Source organism: Pan paniscus, chromosome 6, assembly GCF_029289425.2.
Source record: "Pan paniscus chromosome 6, NHGRI_mPanPan1-v2.0_pri, whole genome shotgun sequence".
In the NCBI taxonomy this organism is placed as follows: Eukaryota; Metazoa; Chordata; class Mammalia; order Primates; family Hominidae; genus Pan; species Pan paniscus.
Genome location: NC_073255.2, coordinates 117,142,858 through 117,170,082, shown reverse-complemented (window position 1 = coordinate 117,170,082; position 27,225 = coordinate 117,142,858). Strand labels below are relative to the sequence as shown.

At 49.4% G+C, this 27,225-nt stretch overlaps 1 protein-coding gene across 1 annotated transcript in view; it reads right to left on the bottom strand.

Moving 5' to 3' along the window:
• Positions 1 to 1,115: 1,115 nt before the first annotated feature.
• LOC100974764 (myosin-16) overlaps positions 1,116 to 27,225 on the bottom strand; it is a 62,308-nt gene continuing 36,198 nt past the window's right edge. Inside the window, exons 25-41 of the mRNA XM_063605975.1 lie at positions 26,779 to 26,835; positions 25,701 to 25,787; positions 24,080 to 24,325; positions 22,815 to 22,932; positions 20,774 to 20,901; positions 19,716 to 19,912; positions 18,078 to 18,210; positions 15,309 to 15,525; positions 14,430 to 14,566; positions 14,231 to 14,334; positions 12,562 to 12,754; positions 10,419 to 10,622; positions 9,043 to 9,168; positions 7,478 to 7,648; positions 6,211 to 6,411; positions 5,410 to 5,637; positions 1,116 to 1,487 (exon numbers count right to left, since the gene is read on the bottom strand). Of these exons, the coding sequence (XP_063462045.1) occupies positions 5,437 to 5,637; positions 6,211 to 6,411; positions 7,478 to 7,648; positions 9,043 to 9,168; positions 10,419 to 10,622; positions 12,562 to 12,754; positions 14,231 to 14,334; positions 14,430 to 14,566; positions 15,309 to 15,525; positions 18,078 to 18,210; positions 19,716 to 19,912; positions 20,774 to 20,901; positions 22,815 to 22,932; positions 24,080 to 24,325; positions 25,701 to 25,787; positions 26,779 to 26,835 (2,520 nt within the window). The 3' untranslated portion in view covers positions 1,116 to 1,487; positions 5,410 to 5,436. The remainder of the gene's footprint in view (positions 1,488 to 5,409; positions 5,638 to 6,210; positions 6,412 to 7,477; positions 7,649 to 9,042; positions 9,169 to 10,418; positions 10,623 to 12,561; positions 12,755 to 14,230; positions 14,335 to 14,429; positions 14,567 to 15,308; positions 15,526 to 18,077; positions 18,211 to 19,715; positions 19,913 to 20,773; positions 20,902 to 22,814; positions 22,933 to 24,079; positions 24,326 to 25,700; positions 25,788 to 26,778; positions 26,836 to 27,225) is intronic.

The following is a 27,225-nucleotide window of genomic DNA, read 5'->3' as shown; positions in this document are numbered from 1 at the left end:
GCAGGGGGATCACCTGAGGTCGGGAGTTTGAGTCCAGCCTGGCCAACATGGTGAAACCCCGTTTCTACTAAAAATACAAAAATTAGCCAGGCATGGTGGTGCATGCCTGTAATCTCAGCTACTTGGGGGGCTGAGGCAGGAGAACCGCTTGAACCCGGGAGGCGGAGGTTGCAGTGAGCCGAGATCGCGCCATTGCACTCCAGCCTGGGTGACAGAGTGAGACTGTCTCAAAAAAATTAAAAAAAGAAAGAAATAGCAGGTCAGCATGCAGATGCCACCGGGGGGCAGGTCTCATCTGGATTGAAGGAAGAACTTTCTGGCAATGTCAGGAAGGACACTACCCTGGGAGGCAGCTCATTCTTTCATTTACTCTGTATGTGTTTACTATGTGCACACTTCAGCCCTGGTAGTCTCTAGTTGCTGAGGATATAGTAGTGAACAAAACAGCTAACTGCCTGCCCTCACGGAGCTGACCCACTGGTGTCTGGGCATCCTGGGAGATGAGGTGGAACGTGCAGGGGCCATGTGGAGCATTAGCTTGGATGGACTTGACCTGCTCCGGAGATTCCGTAACTTTCTTGGCTTTAAGAAACCTAGTTTGTTTTCATTTCTCTGATACAGACTTTCAAAATTTGGAAAGAACTTCACCAAGACTGTATTGTTTTCATGGTTTCCAGTAGAAGCAAGCCTGTGAATTAGTATATAGGGATGCAACAAAACTTTTTTGTATGGCAGTGGTAAAAATTGCCTTTGGATAAGTCTTAGGAAAAGAAAATTTCTCCATTTAAAAACAAGCTCTAAGTCTAGTGTAGTGGCTCATGCCTGTAATCCCAACACTTTGGGATGCTGAGGTGGGAGGATTGCTTGAGCCTAAGAATTCAAGACCTGTCAGGGCAACATAGTGAGAACCCATCTCTAGAAAAATAAAAGCCTGGCATAGCTGCATGTCAGTACTGCTACTGTACTGTACTGGAGGCAGAGGCAGGAAGATTGCCTGTACCCAGGAGTTCAAGGCTGCAGTGAGCCATGATTGTGCCACTGCACTCCAGCCCGAGCCACAGAGCAAGACTCTAAGAAAGCAAAGAAGCTCCAGTTGGTCTATTTTTTTAATGTTTCTTTTATTTAAGCTATATTGGGACATTAACATTGTCAACATGAGGAATTCTTTGTAGAGAACAGCCGGGTCACAGACATTACATATTCCGTCCTTGACATGAACATGTAGGAACTCAACTGAAACAGATCCATCATTACTGTCATCCAAATGCTTACTGCCGTTCCAGAGAAGCCCCACTCATTTTCATTCCTCTAATGGCGGGTTTTACATTCTCAAGCTCATTTTCCACCATAGCGCTCTTTATTCTTCACCACCTGTCTCTTCCTGGCTTGCACTTTCTTTTGCATAGTAAACATTCTCAGGACAGACCCCGTTTTCCATTTTCATATTTTCTCCCTCTCAATGGACTGCAGTTGAGATCTGTATTACCCTGGAAAGAGAGAGAAAGAGAGATGGTGAGCAAGGTGAGCAAGTCCATGTGGGTCAGAGCTGGGAGCTCTGACATCTTTGCTCCTGTCTTGCTGGAAAGACAGCTCCCTGGGATGCCTAGGAAGCTTCTGCAAAGGCTTCCTTCCTAGTAATGGATACTGTTGAGTTATACCTAGCTTGTTCTGCATGAGGTTTTGAGGGTTTAGAGACACCTTTGGGCATAATGTGCCCATACAAGTCATTGAGTGGGCTCAGAGTGCAGTGCCCTGGGATACAGAGCTCTCCCTGAGAGCCTGCCTGTGATGTGTCACAAGGGGTTTTGCTATTGTGATGTGACCATCTTCCAAAGAAAGAAAAGCTACTTCACGTCTTATCCCACAAATGGATTTTTAAAATTAGTAAGGTTTCCTTATGGAGTTTATGGAATACTTGCACCCAGTAGAGCCATTCACAGCCTCACCCCTGCCTACCCTACCCTGCTAGCTTCATCCCCCACCGCGCTGCAGCTCTCTGGCCTCATCCTGAGCCCATCTACTCCAGCCAGCCTGTGCCCTTGTGCACATCCCACCTTTGCACTTTTGTGTGTGTTGGGCCTTCTGTCTGGAATTCCCTTCTCTCCTCTGCCTGGTGAAGGATCGGTTTTATTTATTCTCTTAAATTTCTGTTAAAATATTTTATTTTTATGTTTTTAATTTTTTTTCTTTTCAGTTTTTTTTTATTTTTTTATTTTTCTGGAGACGGACTCTCACTCTTGTTGCCCAGGCTGGAGTGCAGTGGCACAATCTCGGCTCACTGCAACCTCTGCCTCACAGGTTCAAGCAATTCTCCTGCCTCAACCTCCTGAGTAGCTGGGATTACAAGGACCTGCCATCATGCCTGGCTTATTAAATAAAAACAAAATGGATGGATCAGGACATGGAGAGTAGACCCCAGAGGCACAGCCTCATCACCTCTGGGTGCCGGTGGCAGGATGGCAGCCTGATGGCATGGAAGTAGATCCTTGCTGTGACAGAGCAATTGTACCAGGTCCAGCCAAACCAGGGCAGGGGACCTGCTTTAAAGGATGTCTAATCCTGGAGCCTAAGACTCCTAGTGGAAGGAGCTGAACTGCCTTCTGAGTCTGGGTGTACAGGAAGCCTCATGAGTAGTTCCCACCTAGGTCAGAGCTCACTGGGAGGGGTCCCTTTCAGGTTTTTGCCTGAAAGGCAAAACACATTAATGCAGAGACAAGCTTCTGATTTCCTTAACTTCCTGACCTAACCATTATTTCAGGGTTAGAGAATTCAGAAAAAGATTCTGTGCCCCATATTTTATCTCCTCCCTAAGCAAACGGTCAGATAAAGCTCAGCTTCACATCAAAGTTCAATGGGGTTATCGCTTTTGGCCAAAACCCAAACTGACCGCCATTACTGAAAGATAGCGAATCGTAACTGAGCAGGGAAACTTGCCCTCCTTACTAGGGGCTGATTCAACAAGCTGTTGATTCAGTGAGGCCAGATATAATTCCCAGAAGCCATGGAGGTCGGTGCTTAGGGTTCAGCCCCACCCCACCTCCCAAAGTGAACCAGTCTTTGATTTTTTGCTGCCCTGATTAATCCCACACAGAGGGCAACCATATCAATCTCCACAGTAACTTCAAATAAAAGATAACTTGCCTTTTCATAGCACAGGGTGTGTGTGACCACGAGCAAGTCACCAAACTTCTCCAAGCTCATTTTCCTCACCTGACAAACGGGGATATTTATACCTACCTTGTAGGGTAGAAAAGAGAGTGAAAAGCATTTTCCATGCACTTAGCCACCACCACGCTCATTTTTTACATTTTTTTGTAGAGATAGGGTCTTGCTATGTTGCCCAGGCTGGTCTCGAACTTCTGGCCTCAAGTGATCCTCCCACCTTGGCCTCCCAAAGTGTTGGGATTAGAGGCGTGAGACACTGCGCCCAGCCCTTTCAGTTGCCTTTTCTTTCTTAGCACTTGGCTCTTGTTAAAGGAGAAACCTCCACACCCTGGCTCCATGTATCTGGGTGGTTCTCAAACTCAGTCACACATCTGAGTCACCTAGAGGGCTTGCTAAATCACAGATGCTGGGCCCACCCCCGGAGCTGCTGATGCAGTAGGTCTGGAGCCAGGCCTAAGAATAGGCATTTCTAAGAATGTCCTAGGTGACACTGATGCTGCTGGTCCCAGGACCATGTTTTGGGATCCACTCCTCCAGAATCACATTCTGTGCCTTACCCCTCATTTTCCTTTTGCTTCTGTCCATGGGAAAAGGAGTGGTTGATCTTGTTTTTGGAATAAGGAACCAGGAAGGCAGAGCTGAGCCCCATCTAATCTCTCCTTTTAGATCTACTCCCAGGGATGATGGGTTCTGATTGTTCCTCTCCTAGGAATAGTGGCTACTCCCCGGGGATCAAGCCTGCATTTGTTCAGTTCTGCAGGTTTTGTTTTTTTTTTTTGTTTTTTTTTTTAGACAGAGCCTTGCTCTGTCACCCAGGCTGGAGTGCAGTGGCGCGATCTTGGCTCACTGCAACCTGTGCCTCCTGGGTTCAAGCAATTCTAGTGCCTCAGCCTCCCGAGCAGCTGGGATTATAGGCGTGTGCCATCACGCCTGGCTAATTTTGTATTTTTAGTAGAGTTGGGGTTTCAGGTATCTTTAATTTTGAGGCAAAGTATGAGGATGCCTATGGTGGACACACATTAAAGCCCCATCCTCAATCTAGAATTATGGCATATTAAAACTAGTATTTGGGTCAGGCATGGTGGCTCATGCCTGTAATCCCAGCACTTTGGGAGGCTGAGGCAGGTGGATCACAAGGTCAAGAGACTGAGACCATCCTGGCCAACATGGTGAAACCCCGTCTCTACTAAAAATACAAAAATTAGCTGGGCATGGTGGTGTGCACCTGTAGTCCTAGCTACTCGGGAGAACTGCTTGAACCTGGGAGGCGGAGGTTGCAGTGAGCCGAAATCCCACCACTGCACTCCAGCCTGGTGACAGAGCGAGACTCTCAAATAAATAAATAAAACTAGTATTTTGACTTTTTTTTTCTTTGAGATGGGGCCTCACTGTGTTGCCCAGGCTGGAATGCTAGATCATTGTAACCTCAGACTCCTGGGCTCAAGGGATCCTCCTATCTCAGCCTCCGGAGTAACTGGGACTACAGGTGTGCACCACCATGCCTGGATAATTTTTTTTATTTTTGTAGAGACAGGGTTTCACTGTGTTGCCCAGGCTGGTCTTGAACTCCCGGGCTTAAACCATTTTCCCCCTTGGCCTCTGAAAGTACTAGGATTTACAGGCAGAAGCCACTGTGCCCGGCCTATTTTAACTTTTATATGTTTATCTCCAATATTTTTTGTCCTTGATTAGTTCTGAATTAAGGGGAATAAAGACTAAATTGTTTCCTTAAAATCCCACCTGCACTCAGTGTTCAAGAAATGGTAGCTGTGATGATAATTATCATTTTCTTAGTGTTAGAGACCTGAATTCAACCAGGATTGATGAAATCTCCAGTGAAAAATGATATTGTGGGGGACACGAAAGATAATACACATTGCCATAAGCTTGTGGACGTCCCTGTGACTGTGTACTAAGCACCTAGGTTCCAAGGCTAGTGTCAAGTGGCATCACACTTGGGAACCGCCCTTCTGTGCAGATGGGGGAACATCAGGTCGGCCAGCACCTGTGATACAGGTGAACAGCACCCCACCCGAGGGCTGTGACACTCTAGAGGAGTTTTGCAGCTGAAGAAGGAGGGGAAGAGCTTCGGGGTTCCTGTTGCATGAGACTGGGTGTGACAAAGACTGGAGCTGGGGAGCAAGGGGAGTATGGCTGGGTCACATAGTACCAATACTAGGAGCAAAGCCAGTGCAGGGAAGGAGCGCTCTGAGCGAGACCGTCTAGAGTGGAGTCCACACCTACCGGTTGTGGCCTGGGACACGGAGGGCCTCACTCCTCAGAAAGGGTTTTCGAGGTGCCTGTCTTGGACACCTGGATGATCTCCACAGAGGTGATGCCCTTGCCGGCCACGCGGTGTCTGGTGCGCAGCTTGTTTAGGGCAGTCTCTGCCATGCCAGCCCGCTCCTCAGCGTCATCCAGCTCATGCACCGTCTTCCTGTATCGAGCCAAGGTCTGGTTGGCCTGGTCCTCCTGTGACAAAGGCACGGCGGGAAACGGGGCATAAACATGGCTGGTTCTGGTTAAGTGTGCATTAAAAAAAAATTTTTTTTTTTGAGAGACAGTCTCGCTCTGTCGCCCAGGCTGGAGTGCAGTGGTCTGATCTCGGCTCGCTGCAACCTCCACCTCCTAGGTTCCAGCAATTCTCCTGCCTTAGCCTCCCAAGTAGCTGGGATTAAGGTGCCTGCCACCAGGCCTGGCTAATTTTTGTATTTTCAGTAGAGATGGGTTTCACCATGTTGGCCAGGCTGGTCTCAAACTCCTGACCTCAGGTGATCCACCCACCTCGACCTCCCAAAGTGCTGGGATTACAGGCATGAGCCACCATGCCTGGCCTCTTTACAAGTTCTTATCTCTGGTGTGTAGTGTCTGGTCCTCCCTCCCACTGGATTCCAAGGAGGAGACACCATGGACATGAGCCTCGCAGAGTCATCTTAGGGCCAATGCTTGCTTCTTTCCCTGTGGTTAATTCCCAGCAAGGCTGGCGACCCGCACTGAGAAACAAGAGTCAGGGAAGGAGGAGTGGGGAGGCGCATGGACACCCACCGCCTCCTCAATCTGCCTCTTGTAGACCTTCAGCTTGTTCTGAAGCTTCTCCACCAGCTCCTGCATGCGCTGATTGGTCTTGTGGTCCTCCTCTGTCTGGAAGACCAGCTCTTTGAGGCGACGCTCATTCTTACGCAGTGTCTTGACTGTCTCCGCGTGCTGTTTCTGTTCCCCATCCAGCTCTGTCTCTAGTTCCTTGATCTGTGGGAGGAAGAGAGAAATGCGGCTGAGCGAACGTGTGTGTTTTGTTTTTTGTTTTTCTGACAGGGTCCCGCTCTGTTGCCCAGGCTAGAGGGCAGTGGCGTGATCATGGCTTACTGCAGCCTTGACCTCCTGCGCTCAAGTGATCCTCCTGCCTCAGCCTCCTGGAACATGTGGTTTTGAGCTTCAGAGCTCAGTGGCCTCAGACAGGGGCGCTGTGGCTGCAGTGTCCACCGCCTGCCCAGAGGTGAGGGGATGGACCCTGGACAGGAGAGTTGGGTGGGCTCTGGCTTTTATAGGCCATGCTGTGGTTGTCAGACACTTTCTCTTGAGCCTCAAATTCCCTCATCTGGGAAATGGGGGTGTTAGGGAGTCAGACAAAATGATGGAATCTTCTGGACCCTTCCAGCTCTGGCATTTCATGGGGTAAAGACTAAGGCTTGTTTTCTTTCAGTTAGTAAAAAAAGGCAAGGAGAATATTGGGGACTGCTCTGCTTGAGGCTAAGGACATTCTGGGGAGGAAGGTGACAGGGAGGGAAAGAGGAGAGGAGAACTTGAGAGAAATTAGAGCTCTTCCCTCAATTTCCTTTTCTCTTTCTTTCCCTCCCTTCCTTCTTTTCTCTTTTTTTCTGAGACAGGGTCTGGCTCTGTCACCCAGGCTGAAGTGCAGTAGTGCTATCATAGCTCACTGTAGCCTCAACCTCCTGGGCTCAAGCAATCCTCCCAACTCAGCCTCCTGAGTAGCTGGGACTACAGGCATGTGCCACCACACCCAGCTAATTTAACATTTTTTTTTTTTTAAGAGATGGAGGTCTCACTATGTTGCCCCGGCTGGTCTCAAACTCCTGGCCTCAAGCGATCCTCCCGCCTTGGCCTCCTAAAGTATTAGGATTACGGGCGTGAGCCACTGCACCTGGTCCTTTCAATTTCTTCTTAACAGTTGCATAACCCGATTCTTCATCAAATGCAGGACATGTTTTTGGCAAAAGACAGGCATCTCACATACATACCCGCCGCCCCGCCAGATCCCCATTCCTCCCTTGGCTGAGCCCTGCATCGCCCTTACCCTGGCCTCCAGCTTCATGATCGTTCGCTTGCCGCCTTTCAGAGCCAGCTGCTCGGCCTCCTCCATCTTGGCTTGCAGGTCTTTGATGGTGACCTCGTAGTTCTTCTTGATCTTCTCCAGGTGCATGCAGTGGTCCTGCTCTTGCCGGAGTTCTTCTGCCATGCGGGCAGCCTGCAGGTGGGGAAAAGAAGAGCAGGGGTTGGAGTTGGGTGCTACCCAGGCTCATAGCTCCTTTGAGAGATGTGAGGCCTTGTCTCCCGGTCTCTAGGAAACCAACTGGTTGACAAGGGGAGCCCCGCTGACATGCTGCTGGGGTTTGGTGGAAGGGGTGCTCTATGCTCCCCTTTGCCCCCGAGAGGGGAGGGGGAGCCAAGCTCATGCCTCCCATCCCCACAGACTCCCAGCAGCTGGGCACACTCAAGCCAAACCCTACTGACTGCTGTCTCCATGAGGGACACAGCATGGAGGGTGAGAAAAGCACAGCCTCTGGAGTTGGAAGACCCAGGACTGTGTCTGGCCCTGAGTGACCTTCAGCATGTTGCTTATCCCCTCTCAGTCCCTTTCTCCTTACATTCATTCTACAAATGTTCATGAGGGTCTACCATGGGCCGGACATGGGCTTGTGCTCTTGGGAGGTAGCAACAAGTAAGACCAGCAATGTTCCTGAACTCCTGAGATTTCGATCAAGTGAGAGGAGCCTGATGATGAAAATCTGTATTCCTTCATCTTCCAAGTGGGGAGTAAACAGAACCCACCACTCGAGGCTGGTGTGAACACCCGAAGGGATACTGGGCTGAGAGCACTTGGGGGCATATCCTGCCAACATCCTCCACTGCGTCCCCAGGCTCATCCACCAATGTCCTCCTCTGCGTCCCTGGGCTCATCCATCTTCCTTTTACTAGCCCTTCCCTCAAGGCTGTTTGATTTTATTGTTATTGTTATTATTTCATGTTCTGAGACAGGGTCTTGTTCTGTCACCCAGGCTGCAGTGCAGTGGCGGGATCATGACTCACTGCAACCTCAAACTCCTGGGTTCAGGTGATCCTCCTGTCTCAGCCTTCTGAGTAGCTGGGACTACAGGCACATGCCATGACGCCCGGCTAATTTTTAACATTTTTAGTAGAGACAGGGTCTTGCTATGTTGCCCAGGCTGGTCTTGAACTTATGGCCTCAAGCAGTCCTGCTGCCTTGGCCTCCCAAAGTGCTGGGATTACAAGCGTGAGCCACCATGCCTTGCCCAAGGCTGTTTTAATGCATCTCATTGCCAAAAAGGCTGCCCAGATGAACCCACTTTGATGGCTTCTTTGATGCAAGACCCCGGGCTTTGTGCTATAATCTTTCACATAATCACCTAGAGCTTGTAATTCTTTCTTACTTTCACATGTGTGGCTTTTTAGAAAAGCCTTGGGCTCCTCCAGAGCAGGGCCACATTCTCCCTGGCAGGGAACCATGCTCGGGTCCACAGTGGCCCACGATGGGAGGAGGTGGCCTTCCTGCCCAGGCAGCCTGGTCCTCAGCAGGCGCCCAGGCCCTGCCTGCCAGCAGCAAGGGGCACACGCACTTACGTCCATCATGGCCTTCTTGGCCCTCTCTTCGGTCGAGCGGAACTCACTGATGAGCTCCTCATGCTCGTTGGAGATGCGCTGGACATCTGACTCCAGCTTGCGTTTGACCACAAGGAGGCTCTGGTTCTGGAGGAAGAAATGGAGATATCACTATGAGCCAGGGGTCTGCATGGGCCTTCCTGTGTCCAGGAAAGAACACGACCTCTGCCAGACATGCTTGCCAGATCCCAACAGGAAATGGCCCTGGGCCCTCTGCGTGGGGTATGGGTCCCTCTCCTGCATTCTTTTTTTTTTAGGCAGGATCTTGCTCTGTTACTCAGGCTGGATTATGCAGTCGTGCAATCACAGCTCACTGCGGCCTCAATCTCTTAGGCTCAAGCGATCCTCCCACCTCAGCCTTCCAAGTACCTGGGACTACAGATGCACACCACCACACCCAACTAATTTTTCATATGTTTTTTAGAGACAGAGTCTGGCTATGTTGCCTAGGTTGGTCTTGAACTCTTGGCCTCAAGCAGTCCTCCCACCTCTGCCTCCCATAGTGCTGGGATTACAGACGTGAGCCACTGTGCCTGGCCAGGATTATATATTTTATTTTATTTTTATTTTTGAGTCAGAGTCTCGCTCTGTCGCCCAGGCTGGAATGCAGTGGCATGATCTTGGGTCACTGCATCCTCGACCTCCGGGGTTCAAGTGATTCTTGTGCCTCAGCCTCCCAAGTAGCAGCTGGGATTATGGTATGCATCACCACACATGGCTAATTATTATATTTTTAGTAGAGATGGGGTTTCACCATGTTGGCCAGGTTGGGATGTGTATGTGTGTGTGTGTGTATATATATATATATATATATATATTTTTTTTTTTTTTTTTTTTTTTTTGAGATGGTCACTCTGTCACCCAGGCTGGAGTGCAGTGTCATGATCTTGGCTCACTGCAACTTCTGCCTCCCGGGTTCAAGCAATTCTCCTGCTTCAGCCTCCTGAGTACTTGGGATTACAGGTGTGTGCCACCACACCTGGCCAATTTTTGTATTTTTAGTAGAGACGGGGTTTCATCATGTTGGCCAAGCTGGTCTCGAACTGCTGACCTCAGGTGATCTGCCCACCTCAGCCTTCCAAAGTGCTGGGATTATAGGCATGAGCCACAGTGCCTGGCCCAGGCTGGGATATATTTTATATCCTGGACTTTTAAGTCACAATTTTACAAAAAGCTCTGCAGATGAGTTTTGAGGATTTGCTGAGTGGGGTGCACTGCCTGCCTCTGAGTTTTGAGGGGGGCTCACGTGGTTTGGGCACCATCCTGGCCTCACCCCAGCACCCCCTAACCCCCAGAGTGTGGGTGCGAGTGGCACTGACCCAGGAGCCCTGTCCTACCTGGATGTTGATCTCGTTGTGCCGTTCGGTGATCTCCACCACTTCCTGCTCCAACAGCTTGCGTGAACGCTCGCTGCCCTCCAGGGCTGAGCGCACCTCCTCCAGCTCCGTCTGCAGCAGGCTCAAGCGCCGCTCCTGCAGGTTGTACTGCTCCCGCAGCTCCTCGTGCTGCCTGGCATCCTCGTCCATCTGGACCTGCAGGTCCTGGGGGGCACAGGGACCCAGCCTCAGCCCATACACTGGGCCGTGGTATCACCTTGGGGGTGGCCAGGCGTGAGGGCACTGTGACCTTTATCGACTGGGTTCAGCAGGAAACTGGGCAGGCGGGGAGGCCACAGAAGAAGAGTGAGGAACAGACCTGGTCTTGGGAAGTTTATGGTATGGTGGAGCCCCAGCAGGGCCAGGACCCAGGAAGTTATCTAACATAAGGTCAACATGAAGTCAAACCTTTCCTGATGATAGAGCACCTGGTGTTCCCAGCACAGCCTTCTCCAGGAGGCCTTCCCAGTGACCTCTGCCAATCATATTCTAATCCTGGCTAGGCTGATCCTCCGCTCTCTTCTGTCCTCTTATTTCTCTGTCTCTCTTTTTTTTTTTTTTTTTTTGAGACAGAGTCTTGCTCTGTCCCCTAGGCTGGAGTTCAATGGCATGATCTCGGCTCACTGCAATCTCCGCCTCCCGGGTTCAAGTGATTCTCCTGCCTCACCTTCCCAAGTACCTGTGATTACAGGTGCCTGCCACCACACCTGGCTAATTTTTGTATTTTTAGTAGAGATGGGGTTTTGCCAGGTTGCTCAGGCTGGTCTCAAACTCCTGACCTCAAGTGATTTGCCCACCTCGGCCTCCCAAAGTGCTGGGATTACAGGCGTGAGCTACTGCGCCCGGCCTGTCCTCTTATTTCTCCATAGGACTTATCACCAGTTTTAATAATACAGTTTTATTTTTGTTGCTGTCTGCATGGGGATGTTTGTCTGTTTTGTCCACTCTGTTTTGTTTTTGAGACAGGGTCTCTGTCACCCAGGTTGGAGTGCAGTGGTGTAGTCACAGCTCACTGCAATCTCCAATTCCTGGGCTCAAGCGATCCTTCCACCTCAGCCTCCTGAGTAGCTGGAACTACAGGCACGAGCACCACCATGCCTGGCTAATTTTATTTTTTGTGGAGATGGGGTCTCGCTATGATGCCCAGGCCGGTCACGAACTCAAGCCTGGCCTCAAGCAATCCTCTCTCTTCAGCCTCCTGAGTAGCTGGGACTACATGTGAACACCAAATGTGCCCAGCATTGTCTTGTCCACTCTTGGACACCTAAAACAGTACCTGGTTAGGGCACATCTCCAGTTAGCAAGTGTTGGATGTGTGGTTCCAGCCATGTATACTGTAAAGACCAGCCTCATAATGGAATGATTGTAAAGGGGTCTTCAGCTCTGTTTGTGTTTATTTTTTAAGGCAAGTAGTGGGTATATGAGTTTTGTTGTGTTCTTCATTTCTCTATGTCTGAAATAGTTTATAATAAGTAAAAAATGATTTTACAAATCAAGACAGGGCTGGGCGTGGTGGCTCACGCTTGTAATCCCAGCACTTTGGGAGGCTGAGGTGGGTGGATCACCTGAGGTCAGGCATTGGAGATCAGCCTGGCCAGTATGGTGAAACCCCATCTCTATTAAAAATACAAAAATTAGCTGGGCGTGGTGGTGGGTGCCTGTAATCCCAGCTACTCAGCAGGCTGAGGCAGGAGAATTGCTTGAACCTGGGAGGCAGAGGTTACAGTGAGCCGAGATTGCACCACTGCACTCCAGCCTGGGTGACAAGAGCAAAACTCCATCAAATAAATAAATAAATAAATAAATAAATAAATAAATAAATAAATAAATATAAAATAAAATAAAAATCTAGACGGGCCCAACTTCCTGTTTCCCTCCTTTGGTCCATCTTTCCAATTGTCCAGAATCTGGACTTTCGGTGGTTGAGGACCTCTTCTTTATATAGTCCCCAAGCCTCCTGCTCCCTGGACTGCCAGCCACCCCACATTCTCTTATGCCTTTATGCTAGCTGAAGACATGCATTGAGTTAGCCCCCTTTAGGCCTTCAGACTCAACCGATGATGGTGTGCCTTGTATCTCATTTCTCCTCCTCCCAGATCGCTACCTTGATTTGCTGTTGCAGCCTTTTCAATGTCTTTACAAGTTCGCTGTTGTTCTTGTTGGCATGGTCCAGCTGGATTTCCATCTCATTCAGGTCCGTCTCCATCTTCTTCTTGAGCCGAAGTGCCTCTGCCCGGCCCTTGGCCTCTGCCTCTAGGCTGGCCTGCAAGGACTCGATTGCCCGCTGGTGGTTCTTCCTGTAAGTCCAAGCAGAGAAGACCTTGGCATACTGGGCTGGCTGTTCAGTCTGTGCTAAGCCTTCCTAGAGAAGAGGTCTCAGCATCAGCATGAGTACAGGCACCATGTCGTGAAATTAAACAAACCCTTAAAAAGGTGCAAGACAGGGATGAGGGTTTCATGCTTTGGGGAAATAAAAGGAAGGTCATTTTGTTGTTTTAGAGTCACTCTGTGGCTCAGGCTGTAATGGAAAAACCGTCACATTCTGTGATGGTGTAGTAGTGTGATCATAACTCACTGCAGCCTTGAACTCTGGGGCTCAAGTGATCTTCCCATCTCAGCCTCCCCAGTAACTGGGACTACAGGCCATACCACCACACCCAGCTATTTTATTTTTATTTTTATTTTTTATTTTTATTTTTGTAGAGCGGGGTTTTGCTATGTTGCCCAGGCTGATCTCAAACTCCTGAGCTCAAGGGATCCTCCCATCTCAGCCTCCCAAAGTGCTAGGATTACAGGCGTGAGCCACTGCGCCCAGCCAAAATTAAATAACCTTTATGCTTCAACGGATACTTTTAAGAAAGTGACAAGACTACCTAATGCTAGATGACGAGTTAGTGGGTGCAGCGCACCAGCATGGCACATGTATACATATGTAACTAACCTGCACAATGTGCACATGTACCCTAAAACTTAAAGTATAATTAAAAAAAAAAAAAAGAAAGTGACAAGACAACCATAGAATGGGAAAAAATATTTGCAAATCATATCTGATAAGTCTAGTGTTCAAAATATATAAAGAACTCTTACAACTCAACAATAAAAAGAAGCAATCCAATTTTTGAAAGGGGCAAAGAACAGACTTTTCTCCGAAGATATACAAACAGCCAGTAAGCACATAACAGATTCTCTGCTTCATTAACCATCATGGCTAAAATACTACATCTAAAGTGTTCATAGGCCGGGCACGATGGCTCATGCCTGTAATCCCAGCACTTTGGGAGGCTGAGGTGGGCGGATCACTTGAGGTCAGGAGTTCAAGACCAGCCTGGCCAACATGGTGAAACCCTGTCTCTAGTAAAAATACAAAAATTAGCTGGGCACAGTGGCACATGCCTGTGATCCCAGCTACTTGGGAGGCTAAGGCAGGAGAATTGCTTGAAACCAGGAGGCGGAAGTTGCAGTGAGCTGGGATCGCAACACTATACTGCGGCCTAGGCAACAGCAAGACTCTGTCTCAAAAAAAAAAAAAAACCCAAAAAGAACCCCCAAAAAAACCATAAAAGAAAAACCCAAAAAACAAAGTGTTCATAAACTAGACACGGTAGTGTGAGGTACAGTCTTTATTTCCATTTCATAGATGAGGAAACATGTTCAGCAAGGTTCACCTGAATTGCCCAACGTCACGCGACTAGTAGGTGGAAGAGACTGGGGTTTCTGGACTCTGCTCCATCACACTTCCCAAGAGTCAGCCTCCCATCCCACCAGCTCCATACCTGGTAGCCTCAAATTCTTCTTCTTTCTCATGGATTCTTCGGTCGATGTCAGCTTTAACCTGAGCCAGTTCCAACTGAATTCGAATCACCTTGCTCTCTTCAACCTACCAGAAATATAACCATGAGTCTTTCTGGCCAAGAAGATGTGCAGTGCCTGGCCAAGGGTCCACAGTCCCCAAGGTGATGACCCCATGGTTACCTCCAGGGAAGACTCAGCTTCTTCCAGGGCCACCTGGAGTTCTTCCTTTTCCATCTCCAATTTTTTCTTCAACTTCTGCAGTTCATGCACACTCCTTCCTCCCTCACCCAGCTGATCAATGAGATCCTTTATCTCCTCTGAGATAGAAATATTCATGTTAATAAGACTCAGCATTCCAGGGTCATGGCAGGTGGCACCGTCATTCTTCCATTGGGGTAAGAAGCAGGCCTCCCAAAGTGCCAGGATTGCAGACATGAGCCACCACACCTGGCCATAATCTTATTTCATTGTCATGACAACCTTATAAGGAGGGTAGAATTATTTCCTCATTAAATTAAATTAATTAATTAATTTATTTATTTTTGGGACATAGTGTTGCTCTGTTGCCCAGGCTGGAGTACAGTGGCATGATCTCGGCTCACTGCAACCTCCACCTCCCAGGTTCAAGCGATTCTCCTGCCTCAGCCTCCCAAGTAGCTGGGACTACAGGCGCCCGCCACCATGCCCTGCTAATTTGTTGTATTTTTAGTAGAGACGGGGTTTCACCATGTTGGTCAGGCTGGTCTTGAACTCCTGACCTCAAGTGATCCGCCCGCCTCAGCCTCCCAAAGTGCTGGGATTACAGGCATGAGCTATCACACCCGGCTATTTCCTCATTTTATAGATGAGGAAAGTGTGGCACAGAAAGATTAAGCAACTTGCCTAAAGTTACACTGCTGAATGCTGAAGTGCTTCTACAAAGCACTTGCTAGGAAGTCAACGTTTATTGAGCACCTAATATGTGCCAGGTACTCAACTGATGATGTGCTCAGGATGAAGGGGACTCTGGCTGTGTCCCCTCCCTACAGGCCCATCCCATCCACCTGCCCTCAGACTCACCCTGCAGGGTCTTATTCTCCTTCTTCACGGACTCTAGATGCTCCAGAGACTCCTCGTAGGCAGTCTTGATCTTGAAGCTCTCTGTCATGTACATGCGGCACTCCTTCTGCGAGCTGTCCACTTCCACCTGCAACTCCTCACACTTCTGCTGCCACTCAGCCAGCATCTTGTCAAAGAGCCTCTGCTTCTTGTCCAGGGCAGCGGCTGCAGCATTGGCCTAGGGAAAGTTGGAAATGGCCTCTAGCGGTCCAACCTCCTTGCCTCTGTCCCCTACTCCCACCCCCCCACCAACCTCTCTTCCCTCCCTTTCCCCAGTAACTCTTGAGACTACGGACTCCTTGGGAATTGGAATGTAATTCAACACCTATGGCAGAAGCAGAGAACAGAGAGTCTGCAAAGAGCTGCATGCCAGTTCTAAAACTTCCCCCGAGAGATGTGTGGCCTGGGACATTCCACCTTATTTTCCCAGGTTAGAATTCTCTCAGGTATAAAATGAGGAGTTTGGGCCACAGCGGCCTTCCCAGATTTATGACATTCAGCCTAACTCTCCTTAATATATTTCACTGTAATGTAGTAATATACACTACACATCAACTCAAAACTGACTATTCTTAGACTTTATTTTTCTATAGATTTCATCCGTCTCATAACTCCCTGGCAACTATTTGCTGTTGTGCTATATTAGCTTTTATAAAGTTTTGCTTTGTTTCTTTCGTGGGGTAGCAAAACCGTTTTGAGTTTTAGGACTTTTTTTTTTTTTTTTTTTTTTTTTTTTTAATTGAGATGGAGTCTCACCCTGTCACCCAGGCTGGAGTGCAGTGGCATGATCATGGGTCACTGCAACCTCCGTCTCCCGGGTTCAAGCGATTATCCTGCCTCAGCCTCCTGAGTAGCTGGGATTACACAGGCGTGCGCCACCACGTCCGGCTACTTTTTGTATTTTTAGTAGAGATGGGGTTTCACCATGTTGGCCAAGCTGCTCTCAAACTCCTGACCTCAGGTGATCTGCCTGCCTCAGCCTCCCAAAGTGCTGAGATTATAGGCGTGAGCCACTGTGCCCAGCCTTTTTTTTTTTTTTTTTCCCCAAGAGATGAGGTCTCACTCTGTCACCCAGGCTGGAGTACAGTAGCATAATCATAGCTAACTGTAGCCTCAGCCTCTTGGACTTAAGCAATCTTCCCACCTCAGCCTCCCAAAGTCCTGGGATGACAAGCATGAACCACCTTGCCAGAACTTTTTTTCTGAAACCTCTCACATGGATATGACCTCCTGCCTACGTGGCCACTTCATGGAGCCACGTTCTTGTATTGGGCTGCATGTGGCTCCTCACGGCCAGCATGAATCGTGGTTCCATCTAGACCAAGACCAGAGAGGTGTATGCCAGTGGAAATCCTATTTAATTCTCATAGAGACTGGCAACTCAGTTTGAACCAGGGATGCAAATAGGAATAGTTAGCCACGCAAAGTATGTGGGATGTAGTTTGTGTAAGAGAGAGGGGAACAGGGAAGGTGCATCATGTAACTTTCTTTTCTTTTTTTTTTGGAGCCAGAGTCTCGCTCTGTCACCTAGGCTGGAGTGCAGTGGCACGATTTGGCTCACTGCAACTCCACCTCCTGGGTTCAAGTGATTCTCCTGCCTCAGCCTCCTGAGTAGCTGGGACTACAGGTGCCTGCCACCACGCCCGGCTAATTTTTTGTATTTTATTAGAGACGGGATTTCACCGTGTTGCCCAGGCTGGTGTCGAACTCCTGAGCTCAGGCAATCCGCCTGCCTCGGCCTCCCAAAGTGCTAGAATTACAGGCATGAGCCACCGCGCCCGGCCGTATTATGTAACTTTCAGGGGCAAATTTTACCCTGCTTGTGACCCTATTTATTTATTTGAGACAGGGTCTCACTCTGTCAACCAGGCTGGAGTGCAGTGGTGCAGTCATAGCTCACTGCAGCCTTGAACCCCTGGTTCAAATGATCCTCATGCCTTAGCTTCCCAAGTAGTTGGGACCACAGGCACGTGCCACCACACCTGGCTAAATTTTTAATTTAAAACTTTTTTGGGGGCTGGGCACAGTGGCTCACGCCTATAATCCTGGCACTTTGGGAGGCCAAGGCGGGTGGATCACTTGAGGTCAGGAGTTCGAGACCAGCCTGGCCAACATGATGAAACCCTGTCTTTACTAAAAATACAAAAAATTAGCTGGGCGTGGTGGTGGGCACTGTAATCTCAGCTTCTCAGGAGGGTGAGGAATGAGAATCGCTTGAACCCAGGAGGTGGAGGTTGCAGTGAGCCGAGATCACGCCACTGTACTCCAGCCTGGGCAACAAGAGCCAAATTCCATCTCAAAAAAGAAGAAAAAAAAAAAATATATATATATATATATTTTTTCTTTTTTTCTTTTTCTTTTTTCTTTTTTTTTTTTTTTTGAGACAGGGTCTCCCTGTGTTGTTCAGGCTGGTCTTGAACTCCTTGGCTAAAGTGGCCCTCCTGCCTTGGCCGCCCAGTGTGTTGGGATTAGAGGCATGGGCCATTGTGCTTGGTCTTGTGGCCCTGTTTAAACAGTAGCTTGTTGAATGTTAGATCTCGGAAGAGTTCATGAACACGTGCTCAAGCAGCAGCCGTTGTCCAGCAGGCTCCTGAAGGCACCCCTGCATTGCACCTTCTTGAACCATGTGTTTCTTCCTGATGACCCCAGACATGTGACAGCCTTGCCCTAGCCCTGCTGTGGGCTCTCTGCCCCGGTAAATAGGCAGCTTTGAGCATTTGACCCTCTGACCTTCTCCAAGTCGATGGTGAGGTCCTCAACTTCTGCCTGGAGTCTCTGCTTATTTTTCTCGAGGGAGGCGGCCCGGGCCTGGGCAGTTTCAGCTGCTTCTTCTGCCTCCTGAAGCCTGGCGGCCAGCTTCCTCCTGCAAATGAGGGCCAGAGGGGCTGTCAAGGAAACATAGGCACTCACAGGCACCATCTCCACACTGCCAGGGTCAGAGTGTGGTGGGCATGGTACTAAGCTCTGGTGTCAACATTGGAAACGATGCAGAGTGTTTACAGGACAGCCACAGCTGTCCATTCACTCTCTCATTTATTCATTCAACAAACACTTACTTTCTCTACTCTGCGTCAAGGATTGTTGCAGGTGTTAGGGATGCAGCAGTGAATAAAACAAGCTAGGATACCTGCCCTAACAAATGAAATGTTTGTTCTGGAGCTGGGAGGAGGCAGGCAATACATGCCCTATAGAACATAAGCACTGCAGTGACAAATAGAGCCAGGAAGGGGACAGGCAGTCCAGGTGGGAGGGGGTGACAATGTCAAATACAGACTCAGGAGAGACTCTCTGAGAAGGGGACACAGGAGCAAAGGTCTAAGCCAGGGAATGGAGGGGCCCTGAGGGTGTCTGGGGCAGAGACAAGCTTAGGGGTTGAGATTTAGGTTTAGCCCAGGAGTGGGAGCCTTGGGGGAGGACCAGGTAGTGCCCAGCAGCCTCCATAGTAAAGGCCTGAAGGACAGAGGTGGAAGTTGCAGGAAGGCAAATTTAGCTTAGAGCTTTAGATGGAAGTATTGCATCAGCTGGAAGTCACTATGCCTTATTTGCTATCATATTAGCAGAAATTTCAGTGGATGGATGGGACCAGCCAGCAGGCTGGGATCCCGGAAATACTTAGAGCACATGTGCCATTTTCTATGCCTAATTTGGCTTTATACAAGAAAAAATTTGGCCATTTTTTCAGAGAATCCAGAAAAGTCTATAGAGGAGTTTGTTAAGTTGACCATGTTCTTTGATTTAACTTGTCATGGATCCCCTCTGCTGCCTGGCCCAGGGTGGCTCACTCACAGGGCTTCCCTGCGTGCATGGGCCCAGGGGCACCCAGGCCAGCCTCCTTTTACACCAGAGAGAGGCCCAGAGCCACTTTCATGTCCCCCCTTATTTCCTCAGGTGTCCACTTATGTAGTTTTTTTTTTTTAGATACAGGATCCTGCTCTGTTATCCAGGCTGGAGTGCAGTGGCTCGATCATTGCTCACTGCAGCCTCCAATTCCTGGGCTCAAGCAATCCTCTCACTTTAGTCTCCCAAGTAGCTGAGACTACAGGCACGTGCCACCATGCCTGGCTAATTTTGTAATTTTTGTAGAGATGAGGATCTCACCATGTGGCCCAGGCTGGCCTCGAACTTCTGGGCTCAAGCAATCCTCCCACCTTGGCCTCCCAAAGTGCTGGAATTACAGGCATGAGCCACCATAGCTGGCCCACAGAGCAGGCTCCTTTGTCCAGACACATTGTCCTCCTCTTAAAGCAGCCTGTGAATGTCCTTCTCCTGGGCTTGACCCTGGCCTCAGCAGTGACTGACATGGTGGTGAGGCCCCCAGCACCACCTGCCCAGCCCACCTGGCTCTCTCAGCAGGAAGACCACACTCACTTGGTCTCCTCCAGCTCCTCTGTCCTCTGGATGGCATCGGTCTCGTACTTGGTCCTCCAGGTGGTGACCTCAGTGTTGAGTTTGGACACGAGGCGCTGCAGCTCTGACTTGCCTCCCTGCTCCTCCTCCAGCTGCTCCTTTACTAGGTCCAGGTCGTGCTTGGTGTTGGCCAGACTCACCACGGCGGTGCTGCGAGACTGTGGGGACCAGCCTGTCAGGCGCCCGTGGGGGCTTTCCACAGCCCGCAGGGCCACCACTTAGATACACGTAACACTGGAGCAGCAGTGATGGCAGGCGAAAGGGGGAAAAGAAACACGATCCCACAATCCAAACCATCGGGGTTTTAATTTTCATCCTATGACTTCTTTTCTTTCTATTATTGTCCACAAGGATATGTAATTTCATTTAGTTATACACATCACATACTACAGTTTTATAGTTAGCTTTTTTACTTGCTACGATATCAAATACTTTTTGTATTCCTTTGACATCTTCATAATCTGTAACTTTCTTTAGCTGGGACTATAGGTATACAACACCATACCTGGAAACTTTTTTTTTTCCTGAGACCGAATTTCACTCTTGTCACCCAGGCTGGAGTGCAATGGTGCGATCTCAGCTCCCTGCAACCTCTGCCTCCACCTGTGTCGGCCTCCCAAGTAGCTGGGATTATAGGCACTCACCACCATGCCCAGCTAATTTTTGTATTTTTAGTAGAGACCAGGTTTTGCCATGTTGGCCAGACTGGTCTTGAACTCCTGACCTCAGGTGATCTGCCCACCTTGGCCTGTCAAAGTGCTGGGATTACAGGTGTGAGCCACCATGCCCAGCAACTTTTTTATTTTTTATTTTGGTAGAGATGGCGTTGGGGGTGGGGGGGGTTGGGGGTGGTCTTGCTGTGTTGTTCGGGCTGGTCTCGAACTCCTGGCCTTAAGCGAACCTCCCACCTAGGCCTCCCAAAGTTCTGGGATTACAGGCATGAGCCACCAACCCCAGCTGTAACCTATAACTTTAAGGCGGCAGCTCTGTCTCCACCGCAACCCCACGTCCAAACAAACCTTTGACTCTTCATCCAGCTGCCTCTTGTAATCATCCACTTGTGACGTCAGAGATGTCTTTATCCGTAGGATTTGATTGAGCCGGCTCTGGGACTCTTCATATTCCCTGCTCAGTTCACTATTTTCAGCTGGGTGAGAAGGGAATGGAAGAAATATTGGATGAAGAACTGGTTCCCCAGCCAGATCCAAAGTTCCCCAGGGCATTGCTCCTAAAGTACCCAATAAATATGGTGGCTTGGCCAATGGAGCTGGAATGGGGAGCACAGTAGATCACCACTCTAGCCTCCAAATTAAGTGAACCCAGGAGAAAGGCAAGCGCCCAAGGGTTGCCAAGATCCAGGTAACCTGCATGGACTTAGGGGCCTCACATAATGAAACCCCTGTCTCCTACATGTCAGGAGATGCAGCAGAAGAGTTTGGAGAAACAGTGGGACACAGTATTTCCTTTGTAAAATGTATTTGTCACAATTCCAGAACCTACACTCCTGTCATTTGTGGAATGATTGCTGGAGCCAGAGGCCAGGAAGAAGTTCATGAGCCTGAGAGAAAAAGCAAGGATTTCCAGTTCTACCCTGTAAGTCACTGAGCTCACTGAGCTTCATTTTTCTTATCCATCAAATGGGGATATTGATTTTTTTTTTTTTCTTTTGAGACCAAGTTTCATTCTTGTCACCCAGGCTGGAGTACAGTGGCGTGCTCTCGTCTCACTGCCACCTCTGCCTTCTGGGTTCGAGTGATTCTCCTACCTCAGCCTCCTGAGTAACTGGGATTACAAGCGTGTACCACCATGCCCAGCTAATTTTTTTTGTATTTTTAGTAGAGACCGGGTTTTACCACGTTGGCCAGGCTGGTCTCAAACTCCTGACCTCAAGTGATCTGCCCACCTCGGCCTCCCAAAGTGCTGGGATTACAGGCATGAGCCACTGCACACGGCTGGATATTGATTTTTTTTTTTTTTTGAGACAGGGTCCTGCTCTGTTGCCCAGGCTGGAGTGCAGTGGCACAATCATAACTCATTGCAGCCTTGAACTCCTGGGCTCAAGCAATCCTCCTGCCTCAGCCTCCCAAGTAGCTGGGACCACCAGTGTGTGCCACCACACCCAGCTATTTAAAAACATTGTTTTGTAGAGATGGGGGTCTTGCTATGTTGCCCAGGCTGGTCTCAAACTCCTGGCCTCAAGTAATCCTCCCGCCTTGGCCTCCCAAAGTGCTGGAATTACAAGTGTGAGCCACTGCACCCAGCCAGGATATTGTTAAAGAATTCCAAATGTGAGAAATAAGGCCAAAGGCTGCCTGCAAGTTCTCTTGATGTCACACCGGAGCACTAACAGGCCCACCTGTAGACTATTCAGTTCTCTAAGGAAATGTACCTTTGTTTGACTTACTGTTTGCCCCTGTGTGATTAGAGCACAGCTTCTGCAAAGTTAGAAATTAACTTATACATTGATAAATTGCCAATTATTTTTGTTATAGAGATGCAAAGATGCACCTGTATGACAAAGGTGTGTTTCTTCTGGCAGGGAAAAAAAAAATCCTAAACTAAACCCAGAGGTCACAGGATTATTGTCCTATAGGATATTAACTAGCTCTGCATCTAACTTAGCAAAGTTATTTTAGCATTTCTTTTCCCAGCTGACTGTAAATCTCTGCCTTTCAAATGCTCTTTGAAGGCAGCTTTACCATTTTTCTGGCTCCCTCATTAAGGAGTTAAATAAATCGTTGACACATGTTCGCTTTATATTAGTATGTGGGTCATGTTTAAAAATGTTTGAAAATTGTATTTCGTCAGCATGAATGCCTCTCCCACTGATCTCACTGGGAAGGTGAGAGAACGGATACGAAAATGCTTTGAATTGTGTTCCCTGTTTTGCATTGTAAAGATGTTACTTGGAACATTCAGCAGGTGGAATAAAATCTCCTCCTCTCATCACAAGGGGTTTGGACGGGAATCTTCCAAGGCCAAGAAAGCTCTGTTTCCTTGAGAATCCCAGTTCCTTTCCATGCACTGCTCCTTAGCAAGCTCAGGGCGGAGAGGGCTCACCTTGGAGGCGGGTCCTGATGGCATTGATTTCTGCTTGGTTTCGCTCTAGCTCTGCCACCTTGGCGTTGGCTTCTGATAAGCTGTCTTCCAGCTTTCTGACGTGGGCCTCGGCGTTCATCTGCTCAGGAAGGATGAACTCAGTGGGGAAGTTGCGGGTGGGGGAGGCCAAGCCCTCCCTACCTCCCCTTTGATTTTTGCCCTGTTCTTCCTGTGTGCCTCCCAGGCTACCTGCCTGGAGGTATGCCCCTGTCTCAGAAACCCCAAATGGCTCACCATTTTTTTTTTTTTTTTTTTGAGACAGGGTATCACTCCATCACCCCGGCTGGAGTGCATAGGTGCAATCAGAGCTCACTGTAGCCTCGACATCCTGGGCTCAAGCCATCCTCTCAACACAGCCTCCTGAGTAGCTGGGACCACAGGTGCATGCCACCATCCCTGGCTAATTAGTTTTATTTTTTTGTAGAGACAGGGTTTCACTGTGTTGCCCAGGCTGGTCTTGAACTGGGCTCAAGTGATCTGCCTGCCTTGGCCTCTCAAAGTGCTGGGATTACAGGTGTTAGCCACTGTGCCTGGCTTATTGAGCACTCTTATGTGCCAGAGACTATTGCAGCCCTCACAGTAGCGCTCTAAGGTGGGGATTATGACAATCATCTTCATGTTACAGATGAAGAAATCGAAGCACAGGTTATTTTATTTTTCATTTCATTTTATTTTATTTTTGAGACAGAGTCTTTCTCTGTCGCCCAGGCTGGAGTGCAGTGGCACAATCTCGGCTCAATGCAACCTCTGCCTCCCAGGTTCAAGCAATTTTTGTATTTTTAGTAGAGACAGGGTTTCACCATGTTGGCCAGGCTGGTCTTGAACTTGTGACCTCAGGTGATCTGCCTGCCTCAGCCTCCCAAAGTGCTGGGATTACAGGCGTAAGCCACTGTGCCCAGCAGGTTATTTTATTTTATTTTATTTTAGAGACAGGGTCTTACTCTGTTGCCCAGGCTGGAGTGAAGTGGTGCAGTCATACTCACTGCAGTCTCAACCCCCTGGGCTCAAGCGATCCTCCTGCCTCAGCCTCCTGAGTAGCTAGGACTACAGGCACATGCTACCATCCCTGGCTAATTTTATTTTTTGAGGAGACGAGGTCTGGCTATGTTGTCCAGGCTGGTCCCCAACTCCTGGCCTCTCAAAAGCAATCCTCCTGCCTCAGCCTCCCAAAGTGCTGGGATTACAGGAGTGAGCCACTGTGTCCGGCCCACAGTTAGGTTATTCACCTTGGACTTCTGTATCGTCTCCACGCTGGCATTGAGGTCATCAATCTCAGCCTTCATGACCTGTTTATCTTTCTCTAGCTTGGACTTGACCCTCTGCAGGCTCTCCACATGCTCCGTCAGCTCGGCCATGGAGTCCATGTGCTTCTTGCGCAGTGTGGAGGCCGTCGCCTCGCTCTGCAGGGCGGCCTCTTCCAGCTCCCGCCGCAGCTTCAGCAGCTCAGCCTCCCGCTTGCGGTTCTGCGCGATCTGGGGTAGAGGAGGAGCAGCTTAGCAGAACTGGCCAGTGCCAGCCTTTTCGGGGTGGACACCGCCCAGCTGCTCGGTGGTCCCCTGATATTCCTGTACCTCGCTAAAAGAAGTCCTGCTTGAAATGCCAATGCTTAGCCTTTGGGGGGTGGGGGTTGCCCACAGGATTTGTTTAGAGAGTGTTGTGTGTTAAATTGTGCCCTCCAAAAAGATATACTCAAGTCCTAACCCTGGGTACCTGTGAATGGGACCTGATTTGGAAATAATGTCTTTGTAGATGGAGCCAGTTAAGATGTCATACTGGTTTAGGGTGGGCCCTAAGCTAATGACTGATGCCTTTTTTTTTTTTTTTTTTTTTTTTGAGAAGAAGTTTCACTCTTGTTGCCCAGGCTGCAGTGCAATGGCACATCTCGGCTCACTGCAACCTCCGCCTCCTGGGTTCAGGTGATTCTCCTGCCTCAGCCTCCCAAGTAGCTGGGATTACAGGTGCCCACCACCATGCCCAGCTAATTTTTTGTGTTTTTAGTAGAGATGGGGTTTCACCATGTTTACCAGGCTGATCTCGAACTCCTAACCTCAGGTGATCCACCCACCTCAGCCTCCCAAAGTGCTGGGAGTACAGGCGTGAGCCACCGTGCCCGGCCGGACTCTCACATTTCTACTCACTATACTCCTGCCCTTATCACTCCAGGTCCAGGTCCCGACAACTAGGGTCAGCCCCACAGTCCACCGAGATTGTCCAAACTGGCCAATCAGGAGCCTGTTCACCCTGCCTCACCTGTTCCTTCCCATGGGAGCCAGAGTAAAGGCCTTTGCCTACATTCTTCCCCCCAGCTGTCTGCCTCCTAACCAGCCCCAGTGCCTCTCTGGCCCTGCGTGGCCTGCTGTGCCCTTTCCTCTTGGGAACTGTCAGTAGCAAACTCTTTCTGTTTGTCTTTGAGAGACAGGGTCTTGCTCTGTCACCCAGGCTGGAGTGCAGTGGTGCCATCATGGCTCACCACAGCCTCAACCTCCCTGGGCTCAAGTGATCCTCCTTCTTTAGCCTCTTGAGTAGCTTGAACTACAGGAACATGCCACCATGCCCAGCTAATTTTTTTTTTTTTTTGAGAGATGGGCTTTTGCTGTGTTGCCCAGGCTGGTCAGAAATCCCTGGGCTCAAGTGATCCTTCTGCTTTTGCCTCCCCAGGTGTTGGGATTACAGGCGTGAGCCACTGTTCCAGGCCTCATTTTTAAATTATTAATTGGTTTCTCCTCAAGCCCATCTCAGGAACCTAGCAAGAACGAACTGGTCTTGATCCCACTGCTCACAGTCCAGCAATTTTTCCCCCTAAATGCAAGCAGAGCTGGGGGTTTCTGGGCCCCCTGGGATGGGTACCTGAGCAGATGTGGCTCCACCCGCTTCCTCCAACCTGTCACTGAGGTCTTCAAGATCCCGGGACAGGTCACTGCGTTGTTTCTCCACCTGGGATGAAAATTTTTATTTTAAGATAGAGCCTTCCTCTGTGGCCCAGGCTGGAGTGCAGCAGCACCATCTCGACTCACTGCAACCTTCGCCTGCCTGGCTCAAACAATCCTCTAACCTTAGCCTCCCAAGTATCTGCAACTACAGGCACATGCCATCACACCCAGCAAATTTTTAAATTTTTTGTAGAGATGGGTTTCACCATGTTGCCCAAGCTGGTCTCCCGGTCTCAAGTGATCCTCCTGCCTTGGTCTCCCAAGGTATTTGGATTACAAGCATGAGCCACTCTTCCCGGCCATGGGATGAGATTTAATGGTACCGATGATAATCACCCAGAGCTCCTTTTTCTCCAGTAAAGAGCATGATGACTGCTTCACCTTTGAGAAGCCAGGATTCTATGCCTGGGGGGCCTTGTGCTCTGCCTGTCATCCCACAGACTTAGTAAAGGACACTGTCTTGCCCACACTGGGCGGGCATTAGTGCCCATCCTACCTACCACCTGTCCAATTTGGCTGAATTTGGGGTTAGGTACACTGTGATTTGTCTCCCACAAGCTTTCTGGGCTCACGTCCTGTAGGATCCCCACGCTCAAGCCTCCCTCCATGCTCTGCTCTTGCTAACACGTGCTTTCTCTGTTTACACCTTCATCCCAATGAAGGTAGGTGCTATTTTATTCCCTTTGCCCAGACCTTTCTCCTCGCTTCTGCCTGTTGAATTCTATCTTTGAGGTCAAGTGTTTTTTCCCCATCTGTCTCAGGTAGAACCAGCCTCTTCTCCTCTGGACTCAAGCCACACAGAGCATCTGCCTTTCACGTCATGATTAATGTGGATGTGCAGTTCAGTCCCTGGCACAGAGTAGGTGCTCCAGAAGCAACTAGACTTTTTAGCTGGACACCTGCCTTCTCTACTGGTTTCCTTAGCGGAGGTTTCTATTCATGGTTGGATGTGTGACTGCCGTTAGGTCTTTTGACTCAAGAAGGATTTCATTTACCTTGGCTCTCATGGCCCTCTCAGCTTCTAGTTCTTCTTCCAGCTCTTCAATTCGGGCCTAGCAGACAGAGGAGGGAGGGGATTAATCTCTGCCAGGCAAAGTTAGTAAGTCAGCCCCTTAGCCTTTTAGGACGGAAAATAGGGATGTGAGAATATGACAGCCACTGTCAAAAGCAGAGAGAGGCAGATCCCAGAGAGCAAGTGCAAAGGTGCCGGGGCAGGCAGGAGGGGGCCTGGCATGTGTGACACCCAGCCAGGAGCCAGCATGGCTGGATAGAGTGGAGGGAAACACTCGGTGATGAGGTCAGGCGGGGAGCAGTTGGAGGGCCTCATAACCATCGTACGGATTTCACCCCTAGTGAGGGGAACATGGGTCCATCTCCAAGGACTCTATGGCAGTCTTGCTCCTCAGGAAACCTCAGCCACCAAGTAGCTGACATGAACAAAA